Below are 19,966 nucleotides of genomic sequence, written 5' to 3' on the forward strand. Positions count from 1 at the left end.
AAGTATGATACAAAAGGTGAATCATTAAAATATATTTGTAAGTATTTTGAAATATACAAACACATCATTTTGCTTTGACGCAGCACGCGTTGACGCCGAAAAGTTGACTAAAATCTAGGGGTTTTTACGCGCCTCTGTCTCTGGGTTTCCGGTAAGCCCCCCTTCTTAATGCACGATCCTCTTCACTTTCGTATTCTCACTCACTCACTCTCTCTCTTTCGCCCTCTGTATAGTTGTTTTGCTGAACCAAAAGGAAGCGGACCCTTACCGAACGGAAGTGTACCAAAAACGCAAGTGAAATGCACCGGAAGTAAAGGAAGACACCGGAACGCTGTTTCGGAAGCTCCGAAACACGACGGAAGTTACCGCTTGGGGGCAATAGTAGTAGTGAGCGCATCCACCAGAACAGATAGAGTCTACAGGTGAGTTATTAAACATCCATATATGGTACACACATACACACGTATATAACATCGATGTCCGCTAGACTGGGGAAGGGGAGGGGGTGATGGAGAATGTGTGTGTGTGAGAAGACACACGTGGAGCAAGGCAATGCCATTTACACACGCCAGTTGAGTCCGAACGGGTTTACTAAACGATCTATTCCGTATATATCTGTATCCTGCCATCATCCTGGTCCAGATTCCGGGTCTATGTTGTCTCTTCTCTAATTCCTCTTCGCGCAAAGTCTGATCGTGCTTTGCACCCTTTTGCTTACATAGAGATACTGTTATGTGTTTTAGTTTTTTCGTGTTTCTATAACCTTACCACACTAATCATTTAACACAATCGATCGAAATGTGTTTCTGTCCCTAACGCACGGCGCACCACCGGTCGGCGTAGTTGTCGTCGGTGCGTCCGAATTTTCTTCTCCCAATATTCCCTACAATATATGTATATCCTATATATTTGCCTATTGTCGTGTTTCTATTGTTTCATGGCACACACACACACACACACATACACACATACATACATACAATCACACGCGATCGCGGCTTTAGCGGATGTTTTGGTTTCGGGGTTGTGTTCCGGCTAGTAGAGCACGTGTTTGGGTGAAGAAAATGGAAACGGTAACGGGGTGCCGGCGGGGGGTGGGGTGATGGGGGAGGCAGTAGTGGGGTTTAGTGCGACACTCCATTTCCGCGAAACCCTTTCTCAAGATTGTTGAGCATTGCTAGGCCTTAATCGTTAGTGTACCGAATGTGGAGCGCGAGAGGTCCGTGGGGGTACGAAATGCCACACTTCCCATCAAGGAAACGTACGAGCAGACCTTGGCCGTCGATTTCGTTAGGGTAAAAGAATGAGAATGCTGTGAGCTCTGTTCGTCATTGCCTTTCCGGAAGCCCATACTCCGCAGTACCGATCGCTAATGAAGATCGTGTGTGTCCGCAAAGAAAAGATATGTCCGGAAACGGTTCGGGTTGATGTTCTATTACTACGTACAACTGTTACGTATAACACGAACGAACGTGCTGCCCCATTTTGCGGCATCAAATGCAGAACAACCATGCGTTCTAGTGTATTGGGGCAAAAGGGATGAAAAGTTGATGTGCGGTCCGGAGTGCTGCCGGCACCGTTTGGGAACAGTGGAGATTGGCGTCTATTCCTTCTGGTCTGGTCGCAATTCTACCAGCTCGTGTGGTTCAGCCAGTTCCAGCTAAAACGTGGACACAGAAAAGGATATTTTAGTTAGGGTTTTCTAAAACAGGATATCATTTGAGATGCTTACATGGCCGTTGGCTTCACCGGATAGATCTTTTTTCGACAGGGAGTTGACAAGAATCGTTCCCAGAGCGTCGCACATCACGTTAATGGTCGTACGGAATCGATCGCTGTTTGGAGAGAGGAGATATTGAATATCAATTGCTTTCTTGCCTCGCCGAGCGTTACTTACAGCAGCCAATCAACGGCAATAATGATGGTAACATCCTCGGCCGGCAATCCTACAGTGTCCAGCACCATGACCATCGTGATAAGTCCGGCTTGCGGAATACCGGCCGCACCGATAGAGGCAGCCGTGGCAGTCACACTGAGGATAGGAAAGACAGCTTTTATCACCAAAAAGAGCACAGATTCTGTGACACCACCCTGGGACGATGACGTTACCTCACAGCGACGATATGACCAAAGGTCAGATGAATATTACGTAGTTGAGCAATGAACAGGGCGGCGACAGCTTCGTACAGTGCCGTACCGTCCATGTTGATCGTCGCACCGACGGGAATGACGAAGCGCGTCACACGCGGATCGATGCCCATATTGTCCAGGCAGCGGATCGTGATGGGCATCGTGGCCGAGCTAGATCCGGTACCGAATGCAGTCGCCAACACTTGGCTCATCTTGGCAATGTAGGGGAACGCCATCTTGCGCGTCGTGAGGAAGAAGATTACCGAAATTGTACCTGAAGGAAGCAGTCCAGTGGGAATTAGAGTTTCGAATAGAAGTTCCGATAGCGGGGCAATTTTTTACCGAATCCGTGCAGCATCAGTCCCAGCATCACAGTCATAAAGTACCAGCCGAGCTGTCCCAGCACCTCGACGAAGGACGCCATCTCGAGCAGTTTGGCAGCGACCAGGAACAGCACACCGATCGGCGAAATCCAGATTACCCACGAGGTGATGATCATCATCGCTTCGCTGAGCGTTTCGAACAGACCGAGCAGGGGTTTGCCCTTCTCGCGCATCTTGCCTATGCACGTGCCCAGCACTACGCTAAACATCACCAGACCGAGCACGTTCGTACCCTCGGTAAACTCGGAAGTGATCTTGTACTGTGTCAAGGGAACTGTAGTACGCAACATGCAGGAGAAAGAGATCGCATTAATAGGCGGCCAGTGAAGTGCCAATACTTTTCGCATTCGCCAACAATTAAGGTAGGTGTCGAGGTGTACCGCGGTTAGGGATTTCCTTCCCGAAGGTCACCTCGCACAATTGACGGTAAACGGTTCGCGCGAGGCATTCACTCGGCCCCAGCACTGACCGCATACGTACGATCCCGGGTAGATTACCCCTAAAATTGATATGACGGTGACAAGTGAACGTTTCCGCAATTTATTCTTTTCCCTCGGACCCGCTCGGTGGGGAACCAAGCTGAGGGATATTGCTGTGGAGGGGGATGGGGTGGGGCAGGGCCGATAGTGATTAGAAGCTCCATTTTGGCTCATCCGTTGTTGAGCAGCGGCTTCGTGAGAGTTTCCTGCAACCGTTTTTGTTTGATGTTTTGGAAGGGGGGGCAGTGCGATCCCCAAACCGGGAGGTCTATTAAAATTGCCCCATGCAAAGCCCCCTCACCGTAGCGAAACAGGGGAACTATACGCGTGTGTAGAAATTGCGGATCGCACAGCTGTACTTCCGGTGCGAAATGCTAGTGCGCTGGAACTACTTACCACCGGTAGCATTTGCTGGAGGGACAAGAATGGTTCGGAACTGCAAGAAATATTGAGAGTGTTAGCTGTGTCGCTCAGAGGCCTATGCATCATGAGTTCGCTTACCTGAAACATTGTGGCCTGGATAATGTTCGGTGGGAATAGATTTCTGCAAATAGGAGAGACACGAGAGATATCAATTTCCACTCCAGGCATTGAGGTCCAGCAGCAACCTACCTTATGAGATCTAGCAGTGTGTCGGCCGTAAGCACCTGTCGCGTGGTAGCTTTGCCACCCATAGTGCTCACATCACGGCCCGCACCGGGTCGAATCGTGCTGACCAGTATAATGCCCAGGATGACGGCACAGATCGTCGTGGTGAAGTAGTAGACGATGGCCCGGAACGCGATCTTCTTCGACATGCTCAAATCCAACGAACCGATCGCACTGGTGATCGACGACACGAGCAGCGGCACGATCAGACACTTGAGCATCCTGAAAGCAAGGGGTTGGGATGGGTGGTTTTTGGATTAGGGATTGCTGGTTCCGCTTCTTCCGCTGGATAGATAGGATTGGAACCCTACCGTAGGAACAGATCGCCCGGATACTGGATATACATCACCTCACGCTGTGTCCACGGTTCGGAGGAATTCTTCAGCATCAAGCCGAGCGCCGTGCCACCGAACACGCCGACCACGGTCAGGAAGGTGAGCAGGTTCGACTTTACAAACCGCTTCCATCGTGACGTTGGCCGTGCGCCTGTAGTCGCGTACGAGTTCGACATGTTCGCCTAGAGACGCTGGAAGGTGTGGCGTAGATCTATCGGAAGAGGCACAAGAGACACATCTGTTCAGTGACATCTTTACCCGGTGTAGGGTACGCACACGAAGGGAGGCGGGAGACGATTGAATTATGATGCCATCTTGCTATTGCGCTGCTCCCGTATCTTCAGTACATTCCAGCTTTCCAGTAAACAATTGTTAACGACCGCGAGACGTTGCTCGTGACATATTTTCTCCCATTTCGGTGTGAGGAAAAACAAACGATAAGCCCGCACCGTTCTCTCCCGAACGGTGGACGACCGCAAGAAGCTTCAAGATTAATTGTATCAACAGGTTTAGCAGCTGCTGAAGGTGAGCGATAAAAAGTCTAAACAAATGTTGCTATTATCGTGTGCCTCAGCCTGGCTTGGATGGAATATTCCGCTTTAAATGCGATGAAAACAAGAGTACAAACGCCTGAAGGTGTGAATACTAAACAATGTCGGCTGTGGGGGATGAGTTTGGAAGAGATTATACAAAACGACGCCATCGCGTCGTCATTATGGTTTTGTAAATGGCAAAAGGAATTCTTCCTAGGAAGGAGATATTTTAATTACAACTTTATTATACAAAAGGAACGCAAAGCAGGGCTTAATTTTAATAGATCTCTTATGTTCTGAGAAGGTCTTTAAATTGAAATATGTAGATGCTCCAATTGGTGGGCGATGCGTTTTGTGGCTAATTTGGACGTTCCGACTCCGTTCAATGGTTTCTGGTTCAAGCCGGTTTTGCTGAATGCCGGGCAAGAAGAGCGCAAAAATTAATCCAATCATTAGTTTAGGACTCATCAGCACCAGCAGTAACAGCGGTGGCCTTATCTGCCGAGACAGTGTCATAACTGTGAAGTATCTGTTATCTGAAATGGGTGTTGCGATTGCTGGCTCTAATATGACTAAATGAATTGGGGAGTGTTTTAACCACATGCAGATTGACTGATACTGCAGATTAAAGTGCATGGACCTATTTCTGGGAGCAATATACAGTGCGCTTGTTAGATAACCAGAAACACCTAGCGCTCTGTATCTTATCTGGTAAGGTGTGACATGCATTACAGACGACTGTCCACGGTGTCGCTTCTTGGCGCACCCATAGAATCCAATCAGGCAGATGAAGATTAAATCACTCTAAGACAACCCATTTATTGCACGTTCGATTGATAAGGAGCTAATCGCTCGTGCAGTTGCTGCGAACGTGTGTCCCAACTGGAATCTGGACCGTCTTGAGCTTTTGCCCATGACCGACAGACAGATGATAGGTACGAACTTGACCGCCATCGGCATCGGCATGTTCCTACAAACAACCACCCCTTTGCGACTCAAGCAAAACAAAAGCGCCATTGGATCATCCGCACACTCATCACTCATCGACTAGTGTTAAGTGTTGTCAGTCCAGTTGATTCTATCAATTATCAGCCATGCTTTTTGCAAACACGCTCCGTTTGTTGCTTCACGCTACGGGGGGGGAGAAAAAGTGATGCAGTGCAGAAGAAGCATTCACATTACTTAAAGCACAAAACAGCGGACGAAGAAAGCCGCGAAATGATCTCATCTTGCTGTGCATCACACTTTATCAACAACCCGGATCGTCGAGTCGAGCAGACTGTTTGGAAAATACGACCATTTTTTAACGACGACTAGTGACCTACGGGGACATCCTTCGTGCGGCCCATCTACGGCCCCTTTTGAACGGACCGCGCGACATGATGTAGTGCATTGTCGGAGGATTTGGAGCGGCGTTTGGAGCGGATGAGCAATCGGGGGTAAAAGGCAAGTCGGAAGCCATTGGTAGTTTAATGCGCACTTGACATCGTTTACAAGACTCAACAGTAGCCTGTCGAAGCAACGACACGAGGGCAGAAAAGGGAGTTTTAAAGGACTTTCCCGGTTTTTTATTCGTTAGTTCCTGATACCGGAAAACAAGGCACTTAGCCGTCGACTGTCGGATACAATCGCGTGTACTGTATGGATTAAAATGCATCGAAGTAGTACTGTGTGTGTGTGTGTGGTGGACTTTAACTGACACCATCAGGGGCACCAAAAAAGAAAAAAAAGGACAAACCAGGCCTCCTTCAAAGTTCCCGTTTGAACTCTCTCCCAGGAACTGAGCAGGGCCACGGTACCATATGGAAAGCTCTCCCTTCTAGCACACAAAATCTGTAACATGAACATGTTGTTGCGCACAGCCCCGGTATTTCGTGGAATTGAAAGCCATTTCAACTATCGTGCTTCCGTTACGGCAAACGGACGGATGGACGGACGAACTAAAATCAAAGGTTTTTCACCAGCTTCAGTCCGGAGATCTCTGGTAATGATAGAGATGCATCCATGGATTGGTGTGGTGGGCCCCTGGTTGATGGAGTCCTTCTGGAAAGCAGAGATCCAGCGAAGGCACACAATTTGCTGCAGCCTTTCCTTTCCTTTCCTTTTTTGGGACGTACCACACCTCGTACTGCACGCTACTACTAATCCGGCTTGGGCCGCTGTAATGTGCGGCTCCGTTTCGCCGTATCGTTATGACGCGGTTAGCGAACCACTTTACAACACGTACCGCTGCTGACCAGAATCCCTGACAGATTGTCCCCGACTAGGGTGGCTCTTTGTCCCGCGGTTGAGTTACGCTTGTACCAGCCGAATGGGGCGGGATTGTTGAGATGGACGACAAGCTTTTACCCCCCAATCTCGTCCCTTCCCCAATGCTGCTTCAACCTCCCGAAAGGGAGAGGTTCGTCCTTTCGGCTAAATAATCATCTACCGTCCTGTCGGTGAAGTTCGTGCAATCGTTGATTATACCACCATCACCACGGCAACAGCCGGGCCCCGCGAGCTGACATCGTAGATACCAAGATTAAGTGAAGAAAAATCACAACCCATCGCCCCTTGTCGAATCGCAAGGACACACGCGGGATGGTGTTGGATGAAGGTGAAGAAACGCGAAATAAAATTAATCCCATTTCAAGAGTGTCCCGGCAGAAGTCCCGCTGCCGTATTCTTTTCATCGTTAAAATTATGACCCCTCCCCCTGCCTCTTTGGGGGGGTACTGCCATACAGTAGGGGCAGATTGTGTTTGACTGATGGGTGGTGCTGGTGGTGTTGTTGTTTGATGAGCATCAAAATGTCGAAGCAATGAGTAAAACATCAGGATCAGAGATCCTTGCACCGTACGCCGGGCGCGACGCTTTAGAAGGCACTTTCGAGGGCAACAACGGTGGCTGTGGTCTGGCGTGCACGCAGTCAATCTTTTTGGGAGAAAATTAGATTTACCGTTTTGCCACCATTCCCCCTCATCCTGCCCTCGAAGAGCCCCCTTGCCAGTGCTATGGGAATGTCGTGTCTTCCCTTATTCGCGAGACCGTCGCACCGTCATCAGGTCGTTGCGATTGCACTCCTTGCGAGGTTCTCTCAGCAGTTGTGGTACTTGTTCCCTCGTTTTTTTTTTGTTGCTATCCCTACTCCCAGCTTCGGCGTCATTTACCGAAGGAATCAGATTTTGCGCGGTAAATAAACTTCTAGAGTCATCCTCACATCTAGGTAAAGACGAAGGGGAAGAGTGCTGTGTTGGGAAAAGAAAATAAGGAAAGCGGAGAAGTATTTTTTCCCGCCTCTCAGTTAGTCCCTAACCCAACACACACACACACGCAAACTCTGGAAGTGATGCGAATGAATAGCGCGCACCCTGACGGAGGGTTGAATTTTTGACGGAAATGCGATTTATCTTTCATTGAATTGAAATTGCTTCCATTTGCTTCAGCGGAGCACGAGCAGCACTTTCACTTGCACCTTTTTTCTTCAACATGGGGGGGGGGGGGGTGGATAGGGATAAAATGGAGGTGCACCACCACCACTGCTTGCGCGTCCACCTACATGCGTCCTTTCGAGACGTATGGCCTTGGGAGTGAGCAAGAATTTTGTAAGGGATGGATTGAAGTAAATTTAAACGGCCGCACAAAAACCCGCTCCCAAACAGAGCGATCTAGGGACCCGGACGGGTGGGAAACACGGTGGCAAGTGGGTTGAGGGATGGTGAAAAAAGGGATCAAAATTAGAATAGAGACGGCACAAAAATTTTTGTGTGAAGAAGCTTGCCTTTCTTCCTCTCGGTTGTTGGGTACGGTTTCGGTGGAAGTCACTTGAGTCAAACGCAAGACGACGACCAGTGTGATAAGTGAAAAGTGTGGCTGGAAAGAACAGTTTTCCGGTTATTTTCTGCGCCGTAGAGTCAGTCAAATAAATAGGTTTTAGAGAGGATTGTTTTTTTTTTTTCAAAGGAAACTTTGCTGAAGCAAGGTAGGTTTTGTTGAGTTGGAAGTAAATAAAACAATTCGTCCTTCAGTAGCGCGCGGCTTTCCGAAGAAGCTGCACAGAGCTACACGGTCAATGTCGAGGTGTTAAACAAGCCAGCCATTGTGTAAGCGTACGCGATTGTATCAGCATTTATCCAGCGTAGATGGTTTCCGGGCGTGTGTTTGACCTACCCAAATGAGTAGCCTATTAACACCTTTTACCGCTTGGTCGCTAACGGAAAACACAAAGCGCGGTCTTTGATGCATGTCACACACGTTTCTTAATGTGAATGCGCCTATTAATTAGTGAGGTTTCATTGATGGATGTAAGAATATGTTTTGGAGGCAAAAGAGGCTTCCCAATGAGCTTGTTAGATGGTAATTGGTAAAAAAAAGTTATTGCAAAGTGTGATTTTGCATAGAAAATTGAATAACTTTAGGCGCTTTAAAGTACTAAAAAGTACTGAGACACAATTTTAAAGGTTAATAAATATTTTTGGGGCGGTTCGGAGGCCGAGGCGATAACGGTGCCGGTCTTTACACGACAGCACCGGGGTTCAAATCCCATCTAGACCCCCTTCCCCGTACGTAGGGCTGTCTATTTTGCTGTAATTTTTTGCTCTAGATTGTAATGCCAAGGAAGAAGAAATATTTTATACAAAAAAGTATAAAAACTCACTGTTACTCCGGCAACGCACCATATGGTTCGCGTATGTTTTGTTTTGTTGACCTATCTCAACCCATACTCTATCGATCACGATTAAGCATTCGTCTTTCCTTGGTCGGAACCGCGTCGCATGCAACAGGTGTGTTTTCTTGGGCGTACTCTGGGGGGGCTTGTTTCTTTTGCTTTTGCCTCTTCATTTAAAGGGGGTTTGCTTTGCTACGTGAGCCACCCTCAATAACCTGTTGCCAGGAGAGACCTATACTCACAGCGTGGCGAGGCGCCCCAGAGAGAATACAAATATCTCAGCATTCCTACCGACGAGAAGTTTATTGTGGTGTGTGGTGCAATTTCTTCAACTCTTTCTACCTCGGCCAGAGCGCTCGGGGCAAACGCTATGGAGAATGTATGCTTCAGAAGCAATTATATGCAACTCACAAACGACGCATAAACAACTGCGATTCGAGGCGAGATACATGGACGAGATTTTGTATTTGAAGTGCTTTTTTTAATAGTTGAAAATTTGTAATTGTATCTTCTTATGGTAAAATTAATTGATTTCACCCTTCATTTATTTAACCTAGTGCCAACCACCTGTTCGCACTTTCGCCACGCTGTCGGAAGACATGGAGACGCCCAGTACCTGTCGGCGGTTCGGTTCAGTTTGTCGACTAATTACAGCGAATCATCTACACGACCGTTAACATGACCCTTACCGTGTATAATAACATTAATTATCGTTACTTTCAACTTTCTTCTCGGCAATGAGGCATGAAATTAAATTGCTTATTTATTTTATTTGATAAAAAAACTTTTGCTTCCTCCGATTCTATTTAGTTTTGGCTAGCCGTACTTGGCGCAATGTCAAGGGTTTCGCACGCTGTGTAGTAATTTACAAACGTTCATCTTTTACGCAGGTAGGGTAGGTTATTATGTCCACCTGACCGATACAGGTGACCGCGAAGGATGCAACATCCGGTTCATCAGACGCCAATTAAGCGACAACTTCCTAACAGTACCGCCGTTTAGTAGCAGTGGACTAATTTTTCCTGTGCAATAATGTATGCGCGGATGTGGTGCTTCTGGCGGTGCAAAAGTTTATAATTGATTTTTATTTGTTTGCCTTGTATGTTGCGCGTTTCACCTCATTGTAAGTAGCATTAGAGTCTTCCGAACTAGAAATGATTTAAAAAATGTTCAAACAAGCTACAAGGCTTCCATCAAATCCGTCAGACAAATACTGCTTTACTATTCAGCTAGACTTCCCAAAAGCGCGACTTTATTAGCGATAGCTATCTGATGATGCCCTTCGTCATGTTGTCAGTCTCCTTACTCTACTCCACAGACGCTCGTACATTTGCGTACAAGATGTCAGTGTTCAAGGGTCGCTCAAATTGAAAAGACAGCATCCCAGCGAGCCAACCAGACAGACAGACAGACTTGAATATTATCGCCCGAAGCGTTCGGCCTTTTTCCCATCTTCTATTGCCCAGCAAAAAAAATAAGATAAATCCTTTCCCTTTTGCATACGCGTCACGTTGAATTACATCCGCCCTGTCAACAAAAGGGCAGCCAGCCGGCCGGACATTGCCGGGAACGAAAGTTGCCAACATCTGTGCAAATTTTACGTACACTAGCTTCAACTTCTTTTAGGTGGCTAATTTTTCAAACATTTTCGTCTGTACTACTTATTTTTAGCCGCAGCATTAAATGGGTTTGTGCACCGTCGATCGTTCGGCAACAGTGTTTATTGATCGGTCTCGGCTTTTCTCGGGTGTACACAGTAGTAGCACAGTCCCAGGATCGGCTGATAAACTTCTGCTTACTTGCACTGTTTAACATCCGCAAACGCAAACAAACAGCACTGGAGTCGGGAAGCTGTAGGCGGCAGCCCGGGAACAACCAACGTTGTGTTGGGGTGAAAAGCCTAAGTTTTCCGCATCGGAAATGGGAAGACAAACAAATCAAATCCTTTACTTCAGATCCGCGGTGCACTTGCGGTGGGAAGTTTTTCACCGAAAGCTACACAAAACACAATACCGAAATACCTTGAATGGTGTACAAAGTGTAGCCCTTATCGGCGAAAATAGAATACAATGCATCCAAGGAAGTCTGTCCATTGGAAATTGGACGAAGTAGATCGAAGAAGACAGCATTGTGTGCATTGTGGTAGAAAACTGCAATTCAGTAAGCTCAGCCGGCTATTATTGCAATCATTTGTCAACGGGTAAAATAGGTAGATGGAAAGCGAAATGGAGTAAAGCCCCGAAGGCTTACAGCCATTATAAACAATTTATATGCTCACCATTCATCCTGTGTCGCAAGCCACGTTCGATGATGTCAAGACTGACTGACGAAGATGTGTCAGTAGCGTTGCGATTTGATGTTGATTCATTTAATTTGCTTCCTTCAACGAGAGCACAGAACTGTTGGCCATTTTCCCAAAAGTGACCGGACGGAGCTAAGGGAAGGGTTTATAATGTGCGGACAGCAGAAGTCCAACTGATGGGCCAGTCGCCAATTGGCTCGCAACAAACTGTACGAGCTCGTTCAGCGAACCTGTCAAAGCGGAGTTCACGGTTGACCTGAATATCGCCCGTGGACAATAAATTGGAATTTATTCATCTTCGTCTTTGATTAATTCTGCACGCAGCGAAGTTGGTGGAATGGGAATGGGCATCACTGCCACCGCCACCAGGATTACGCGATATGATGCGTACCCCGAGATACCAATTAATCCGAACTCCAAAGTGCTCCAAGCTCCGAAGTACATCAGGGGAGGACACCAGATTTTTGCCCGAGAGGACTTTCTGGTCTCTCTTGGTGTTTGAGCACGAGAGCGCGTGAGATTAAACGAACGAACCGGAAGCAACAGGTGTCTACCGTGCCTCCTGCAAACAACCGGGGGAAAGGAATGGTCGCATAAAGCCCTTTCCATTTAAGGATTTTCGGGTGTTGAGAGTTAAATTAAAGTGCTGTTTGATCTGCATACAAATGTGCCCGGCGCTGGCGATTCGGCTAGGGGAAGCAGACTTTACAAAATAATCATAAAATAATGCTGTGGCGAAATCCTTTCCTCCGGGGGTGTTTTTTCCCGGCCGAATGTTTGAATGAAATGCGAATGCTTGCCAAATGATATAATTCCCTTTTTCCCCCTTTGTACGCTTCACTCCACCCGGTTGAGTGGGTGAGATTGGTTGTGCAGGTAGCGTGTAAAATACGATTTGAATTGTGCCGTTTCGGACGGTTTCGGACGGCGAACGTGTACGACTTGGGTTTTGCGAGCCACGGTGAGATGTTATTCTGGCTGTTGAGTTATGTTTGCGTCAGTTTTGGGGCGAAATGTACGGCAGGATGAAAAATTGGAGCTTATATCACGCTTTACATTGGTGCGATCATACGCGTCCGATGTTTTATTATAAAGTGGTTGAGCCGTTTGAAACGAATCGGCATGAAACATGGCACGTGTATCGTGAGCAAATAGTTTAAAAATATCATACTTTGCGTACAAGATTTTTGCGTCGTTAGAGCATTAAAACAAGTTTGATCATCACTCAATAATTAACAATCTCGTCTCGTGTCGTTCCGGGGTGGCCGTCATTTAATAACAACCGGGCGGCAACATTACACGACCAACGTGTTAAGATAAACACAAATAAAACCCGACGACAGACGACGAGTTTGTGGCCGAGCGAAAAACATACAATTTGTAAAGGGGTTTTAGATTTTCAGAATAGGCATGAGGTCATAATTCGGTTTTATGATGACCAGAAATGAGATTTTCAATCCAATATGATATATTAGCTTAAATGGGATTCTAGCAGCTCATCGCTCGGTTGACCCAATAGCGTAGTACGGTTGGGCACGAGCCTACAATACACTGCTGACCAGCAAAATGCGGTAGGGGCCGGGTTCAAATCTCATCTAGGAAATTCATACTGTGACTGAGCCTCAAACTCAACCTCAACCAGGATCTTTTAAGGCCTTTGACAAACTACCTATAAGAATATCTACTCGCCATACTATATATCCCACCAAGCAACCTCATTTGTGTACCACGTGTTTTTGATGCTAGGGGATTCATCCAGATGAGATTTGATTCGGAACCCAAACCCAGCTTCAAAGTTGAAGTTTTATGTTATTAATATAACTCTTTTTAATCATATAAATGACATCTTTTCTAGGAGCGCAACCCACAATGCACTAATGAGTAGTAAACCTTTGGACAGCTGTCACACAAAGCATTTGGGGAGGTTTGATAAGATCGGAGCGGCGGCGCATACACTAGACAGCACTTTTATTTGCGAATCTTGATCTCGCCTCGGTTTCACCACCATCTTAACGAGTTGATGTTGGAAAAATTATTTACGATCAGGCTAGCGTTCCTGCCTAAAAATACAACATACGCACTGTGGACGCGCGCCCCATTCGAAGTTGACACCGATTCTCCCCTGTTTCCATTTCGCACGATCCAAGATCAAGATCCAGGGCAAGATCAGTCGAAGCATCAGTGCAGGCAGTGCGCGACTGATGGAGGAACATGTGGTGCTGCAATGTTCGCAACCAGTCCTCCAACAACAATCCCATATGGAGGGAAGCGTCATGTGTCACTCTGTACATGGATGATTGATTTTGATGTTGCCATTTTTATTGTCCCTACCACCTCCATCCGGACGCACCCGGAATGCTGAATCGATGTGTTTGTTACAACGCGGTTCGACCGATCGCTGTTGGGGTTTTATGAATGAATAATTGAGCGTTTAGCCATTACTTTACGCTGTTCGATAGAGCCAAGCAAGTGTGTAGTCGCCCAGTTTTATTTATGGCCACATAAAACTCGCGTTAATAGCGATGCTGCTGTCTTCCGTGCTGCTCTGCGGCGGCGGCAGCGATGAGGGAAGCAAATTTGGCACGATCTTGCACCTGATGGAATGCTGGTTCGCCAGCTTGTTCCACCGAAACGTCCAACCGGAAATGAATGGTTTTTCTTTTGGGTGGACGTAATATTTGTGACCTGCAAGATTCGGAGTAAACCTCGTTCTTGGCACACGGGCGTCTTGCAGGCGTGCCGCTCATAATTGGCAAACTGGTTTGCGTTAGCGTACTTTATTACTTTCCACCATTAAATTGCATTCCTATTTATAGGTGCAACTTCTTAAGCTGCACAAACCGCGCCACCAAGCTCATCTCCTGTGGTTAAACACATTTGCAATTTCCCTCCACCGATTTTCCCCACTGTTACAGCGTTTGTAAGATGACGGATAAAACCCCGGCTCGGATATAAATAAAACCTCATTTCCAATCGATGTTTGTTGGAGGGAGTGATAAAATTGGGCCAACCTTTGCCGGGAATCAACCGCATCCGAGATGGTGTCGGGGCGACAACCGTCAAACCGAGATAGCGAGATGGAAGGGGATATCACGCTCTCGAGAAACACCTTCTGAACCTACCCTCCCGTGGGGTGACACATGCAACCGTGTCGATGCATTCTGGGTGCATAATGTGTGCACATTCATTAACACCGTTTCACAAGTACCGACGATTTGCATGCATGTCTACATCCCGTGTGTGTGTGTGTGTGTGGGGGCCTTGTCTTTGGAGGGCCTTTTCATCTTATGCTTAGCTGATCGCCCCCGTTTTGAAGGTGGGATAGTACGTGATGCATTGTGGTTAAGAGGGGAGACACCATTTAAACACCCGTTCCGCCCAATGTGCAAACGTCCTCGCTCAGCTCATCGTCTAGGCCGCAAATGCACCGGTAGCAAAGATCGCTCTTTGGCCATCCATCTGTGTACCGTACATCATGGGTAGTGACGTGACGTGTGCAGGCGCAAAAGAGTGCACTCAAGAAGAGGTGCACAGTATTGTACACAGTGGCAATCATTCGCGCCGATGGTGATGACGTGTGTTGGGCATAATATCATTGATGATTTCCAAGAGCACAGTCGGGCAAGTGTTCGAGGGGGCGAGGTTTTTAGCATCCCGCACGAGCTTCAATTTGCATCGATCTTCTAACGACTTCTACTTTAGCCAACTTGGGCGAACCTTGCTTTTTTGGGTGCATTTATTCCGGCACCCTCTGGCCAGCTTCGACGACTGCTGCCGACGTTTAAAGGTGTGCTCTTAGTGAGGGTAAGCTGTCAGGTGAGTTCCTAATCGAGAATTGATTACGAAGTAAACAGAAAGCGCAGTGGCGGCAAACACTTGTTGCTATGCCGGTTGCGTGCAGAAGGGAATACATCCATTCGGGGGAAGGATCCATACTTTATTTATTGGAATTTGTGGAGAAGAAGTAGTTGAGTTTGCATCAAATTGAAGAGCCTTTAAAATATCCATATCTGACTGATCACGTGGCAAAATATTCCTTCTACTTTCAGCCACTGCTAACTCTTGTAACATGATGCCTACGTTAACTTTAATTTTAAGCGCGAAAGCGCACCATCAGCCATCCTTAAACGCCTCCTGTAAGACTCTTCTGTTTGGGGGACAAAATATAGGTCAACTAGAGCGACCTGAGGGAACTAGGTCCTTAAACTTTCCACCAGTCCGCCCGCCGTTGATAGTGTGTATGATCAACAAATTTGCATTCCCATCATCCCTCACAGCGCCTATGATTCGCCGAATCCACCTCCCACCATATAGCTAGAGTATCGGCAAAACAGGACTGACACTTCTAGGAAAACAGATTGGATGAGCTTTATTGATCGGAAAGCGATATTTGTTTCATATTGTTTCATATTGCACGCTCAGTTGCAAAACAACGTGTGTGTAAAAATTCAAAAACTTGTTTTGTGCCTCTGTGCAAACACTCACACAGCTCGCAATTGCAATCACGTGCATATTAGCATTCAAATTAATTCCAGAATTCCCCAGGTTTTGATTGCATATTTTCCAAAACAAATTTGTTTTTGCTCAATTTATTGTGGTACATAATAAAATAAATCGAATGCTTGTTTGTGTTTTGCACATTTTAATTAGAAAACCGCCAATTGGAATCGAACGAAATATGACTCTCATGATGGGGGGACAGCACATAACATTCATAGGTATTAAGTGCACTTTGTTCTCCAAATTTTTAACCTACTAAAAATGATGTGCTGTTAAATTTAGCTCATTAACAATTTTATCCCCCTCATAAAGCTTCATCAAATTTGATACCTTTTACGATAAAAGCACTCAACATTCAATAGGACACAAACAATGTGTTTCCCTGGTACTTTGATTTAAAATCTGTTCCCATCGGACACATAAAACCTGCGCTCCGCCAGTGTAGGCTGTGTGGGTCCACATTTGCATTCCCGCTACTGCCCTTTTTGGTGCGTCTCTCACCTCATCGGCAAGATGAAAAAAGAGGCTGTCTCCATGGTGTTGTTGTATTATTTTAAAACAAAAGCAAAAGCCCATTTGCATTGTCGTTCCGGTCGCAGTAATGCAATACGATCGAATACATCACTCGTGACCATGTACTACACCCACCAAAATGGGCGCTCTCGCCTTCCCACCATCATATCGCATATTGCACATCATAACTGGAAGAGCAGTGCGACCGGACTGTACAGTGCAGTAAATGTGCAACACGATACCGAAACCCTCATTAATCACCGACCGTTTTTAACGTGACGAGATCTGCCCTTTTTTGCATCTGATGCCGCACGTCCCACACAGGGCCTGTCTACACACAACCTGATACCTCGGGCGAAACTTCCACCGGAAACCCGTGCGGTTCAATTGCAGCACAGACAGCAGCAGTGACCAGGTTTTGCTCAACCCCTGCGACCTACTGCGCCTACCAGGGAAAAAGGGTGGCCCTGAACAACAGAAGCCAAAACCAGATTGCTGTCGCACACGAGTTCTAACCTTCGATTCTGGAGAATTCTGGTGATCTTGAAACTAGTTCTCCCAGCGGACGTTACATCACCTCTCCTTTGCACTTCAAGCAAGGGGGTTTTATATCACCCAGATGTGGGTCATCTTCATGTGGGTTCAATCTATGAATGAGCAAGCATCAGCATCTAGACGACAGCCTCGAGCGATATCCCGAACGACTCTTGTAGGTCTGTTGGTGAGTTCACAAACAGGTCACCGGCAGTTTCTTCTTCCGACGGCCAACCACCACCATCGACTTCGCGTGAAACATTCGGCATGATTTATGCCTTCCCGTGGCAGTTCCCGGCCGCTTCGGATCGTAGTGTACGGCGGTCCGCAAAACTCTATTTTTGTCTCCACACAAACGCCCCAGACTGAGACGGGTAGAAGATCGAGACAGTTTCTTTTTTATGCTATTTTGCTGTGGTCATGAAGAATTTCTCCCGAGAAATCATTTCTAAGAGGGTCCGCACCATGACCGTAGGAGGAACGAACTTTATGACCCATCCGAAGTGCCCCATCTTTCGAATTGGGAAGACATGCTAGACGCGATCACGTGATCTTCCCTCGCTTCCGAAGCACTTCCATTGCGCAACCCTTCAAGGGTTGATTTGACTTTGTAGCTTCAAGTTCAGCTGAAGAAAAAAAAAACATTGCGTTCAAGTACTTCGTATCGACGTGCCGGTACAACGTCAACATGCACGGTACGGGAAACGGCGGACAAACAAGACGCCATAAGTTTAAATATTTAGCCCCCCGGTTTGCGCTGGCCGAGACGTGTTGAAAGGTTCGAGTTTCTTTCACCCAACCACCCACCCACGGGAAGCAAGACATGTGCGTAACCGTAACGGAACGTGCGGAAACCGTGACATCGTCTGAATGACTACCATCAAGGGTGCGATCACCCGCGGGAGCTGCGGATGATCCGCTCAATTTCTACAAGACCGGTTTTTCTTTTTGGACCTAGAATTTGAATTGGATTACGTGGATTTTCTATCCAGTTCTAACCGGTTCCTTAGATTCTTATGCAAATTATTAAAATGTCTGGGTTTGGGTTTGCTTTGGCAGGTCGCTTCGTTCCCACAGACGTCACGCAACAAAAACTCTAATTTGCTCAAAATATGCAAGTTTTATCTTAAGTTCAACCAAACATCCATCACTGGCTAGTAGAGTAGTGGCCTATCGCTTATCGCTTGATCGGTTCTAACTAAAAAAGTCCGCGCCTTTTTTTTCACAACTCCTCTAACCACTTGCATCGCGTAGTCTTGAGTTTTGCTCCGGCTCGCCACAGTAATGAGGTTGTACAGCTTTTCATTATCGCGGCACACCTGTCCGATAACGAAAAAATCGTGGCGCAGCTCGACCGACTGTTCGATAAATAAGCGCATTCAAGCACACGCCAAGTTTTGAATTGTCGCAACCGATCTCCCCTCAAGGCTCACGTCATCGCGCTCCACGCGAGTCTCCCGAGTTCTCAAGCGTCAAGACGTTCCAGAATCTTCCAACGCTTAGGAATAGTGCGTCGAGTTGCAACAAGCGCAGCCGGGTTCTTTAGACGGTTACGCGCCGCGCTCATAAATCCCATTCAAGCCGGACGAAGAAGCCACTCAGTATGCGTGTCGCGTACTGCAATTGGTCAAAGTAAATATCAGCGAACGACGAGCAGGCGACGATCGCTTCTCCCAATCGGAGTGTAATTTATTCCACCAAAGAACTCCGGTCAGGAGTGGCTTTTGGAAGCTCTCCCATCCCTCGCACCCAACATGCAAATCGAATATTTCTGTCGAAGTTGAATATACTTAGCCAATTTCCCACACGTATCGGGTTCAGTTCAATGTCATTTGATCACACCGGGATCATCATATTCACGCACGCTACCGACCGATCACCGAACATGAGGCCTCCTCAACCAGATCCGTCTTCATACACTCCGAGACCGATCGGGCGGTTAAACGGTTCACGGGTGGGTCGCCACCCTTCCTGGGTGCCACTTAGAAGCAATGTCTCATTTTATTATTATTGTAACAGCTGGCCAACCCCAACCGAACGTTCGGTTCGTTCCAAGCCGGCACTACCGGGGCGGCTAATAGCGTGAAGCGCAAAGAACGTGTGTGTGTGTGGAAGAAGCATTTTGTTAAACCGTTTTGTGTTTTTGTTTCTTTGCTTTACGATTCTATTTTTAAGTAAACAATTCCGTACACCGGCGACGTTTGGGACCGCAGACGAACTGACACTTTACGCTGGTGTTTTCCGTGTGTTTGTATTGGATGGTAAGTGGTGACACTAGCAGCACGAAACAACCACTAAGATCGATCATCCGTCATTTCACAGCTTTGTTGGTTCGCTTTGGGGTGAACAGTTTGTTGTTAGTAAGAAGGCACCACGTTTTTATTCCCCACGATCGGCACTGGGCACTGTGGGAGAGTACCTTCAGCTAGCACCTATCACACAACGCAACACCGGACACTTGATCGTACACATCCGTCGTTTGCTCACTCTACGTACGCTTCTTTAGCCTCAACACACCGAAAGGATTAGCGCAAACCTATAAAGCCAAGAAGACACCGGCAAAACCACTCCAAACGCACCTTTCGTACAAGCAACCCGGTGGATCGCGGATCAACAGCAGCAGCTAACTGGTAGTGCAGCAGCAGTCAAAAGCCTTCCAGCCCGTTGTTTTGCTTGTGTTTGCTGCTGATAAGAATTCGTTTCCCGCGGTCACAGAAAAGGAAGCCACTCCAGCCACTGGTATCGGCGTACTCCGGATCGGTTGCGCTCGCCGTTACGTTCACGTCCAGGGCAAAACACACACGCGGTGGTGGTCAGGTTGGTTTAAAGCAAATCGTTCGCAAAAACGAGCACGTTCCGCGACGAGCGATGAAACCGAACTGTAACGCGGACCGGATTTCTGCTACCACGACACGCCACACGAAGCGGTTGCTAGTGGGCAGAGACTCGGGAGAACTT

At 47.2% G+C, this 19,966-nt stretch overlaps 1 protein-coding gene across 2 annotated transcripts; it reads right to left on the minus strand.

Annotated features, from left to right (window-relative positions):
• Positions 1 to 10: 10 nt before the first annotated feature.
• On the minus strand, positions 11 to 19,941 carry LOC118510772 (excitatory amino acid transporter 3). Of its 2 annotated transcripts, none has more exons than XM_036053038.1 (10): positions 19,588 to 19,941; positions 3,952 to 4,186; positions 3,605 to 3,862; positions 3,494 to 3,536; positions 3,389 to 3,428; positions 2,473 to 2,787; positions 2,110 to 2,404; positions 1,898 to 2,032; positions 1,733 to 1,835; positions 11 to 1,660 (listed from the first exon to the last, which is right to left on the minus strand). In XM_036053038.1, exons 2-10 carry the CDS (start codon positions 4,149 to 4,151, stop codon positions 1,604 to 1,606), a joined length of 1,446 nt encoding a protein of 481 aa, XP_035908931.1. In that variant the 5' UTR covers positions 4,152 to 4,186; positions 19,588 to 19,941; the 3' UTR covers positions 11 to 1,603. The 2 variants fall into 2 exon arrangements, with proteins under 2 accessions (XP_035908931.1, XP_035908932.1); XM_036053039.1 differs by lacking the exon at positions 19,588 to 19,941 and adding an exon at positions 19,199 to 19,250.
• Positions 19,942 to 19,966: the final 25 nt, after the last annotated feature.

The sequence above is a fragment of the Anopheles stephensi genome, chromosome 3 (assembly GCF_013141755.1).
Source record: "Anopheles stephensi strain Indian chromosome 3, UCI_ANSTEP_V1.0, whole genome shotgun sequence".
Lineage (NCBI taxonomy): Eukaryota > Metazoa > Arthropoda > Insecta > Diptera > Culicidae > Anopheles > Anopheles stephensi.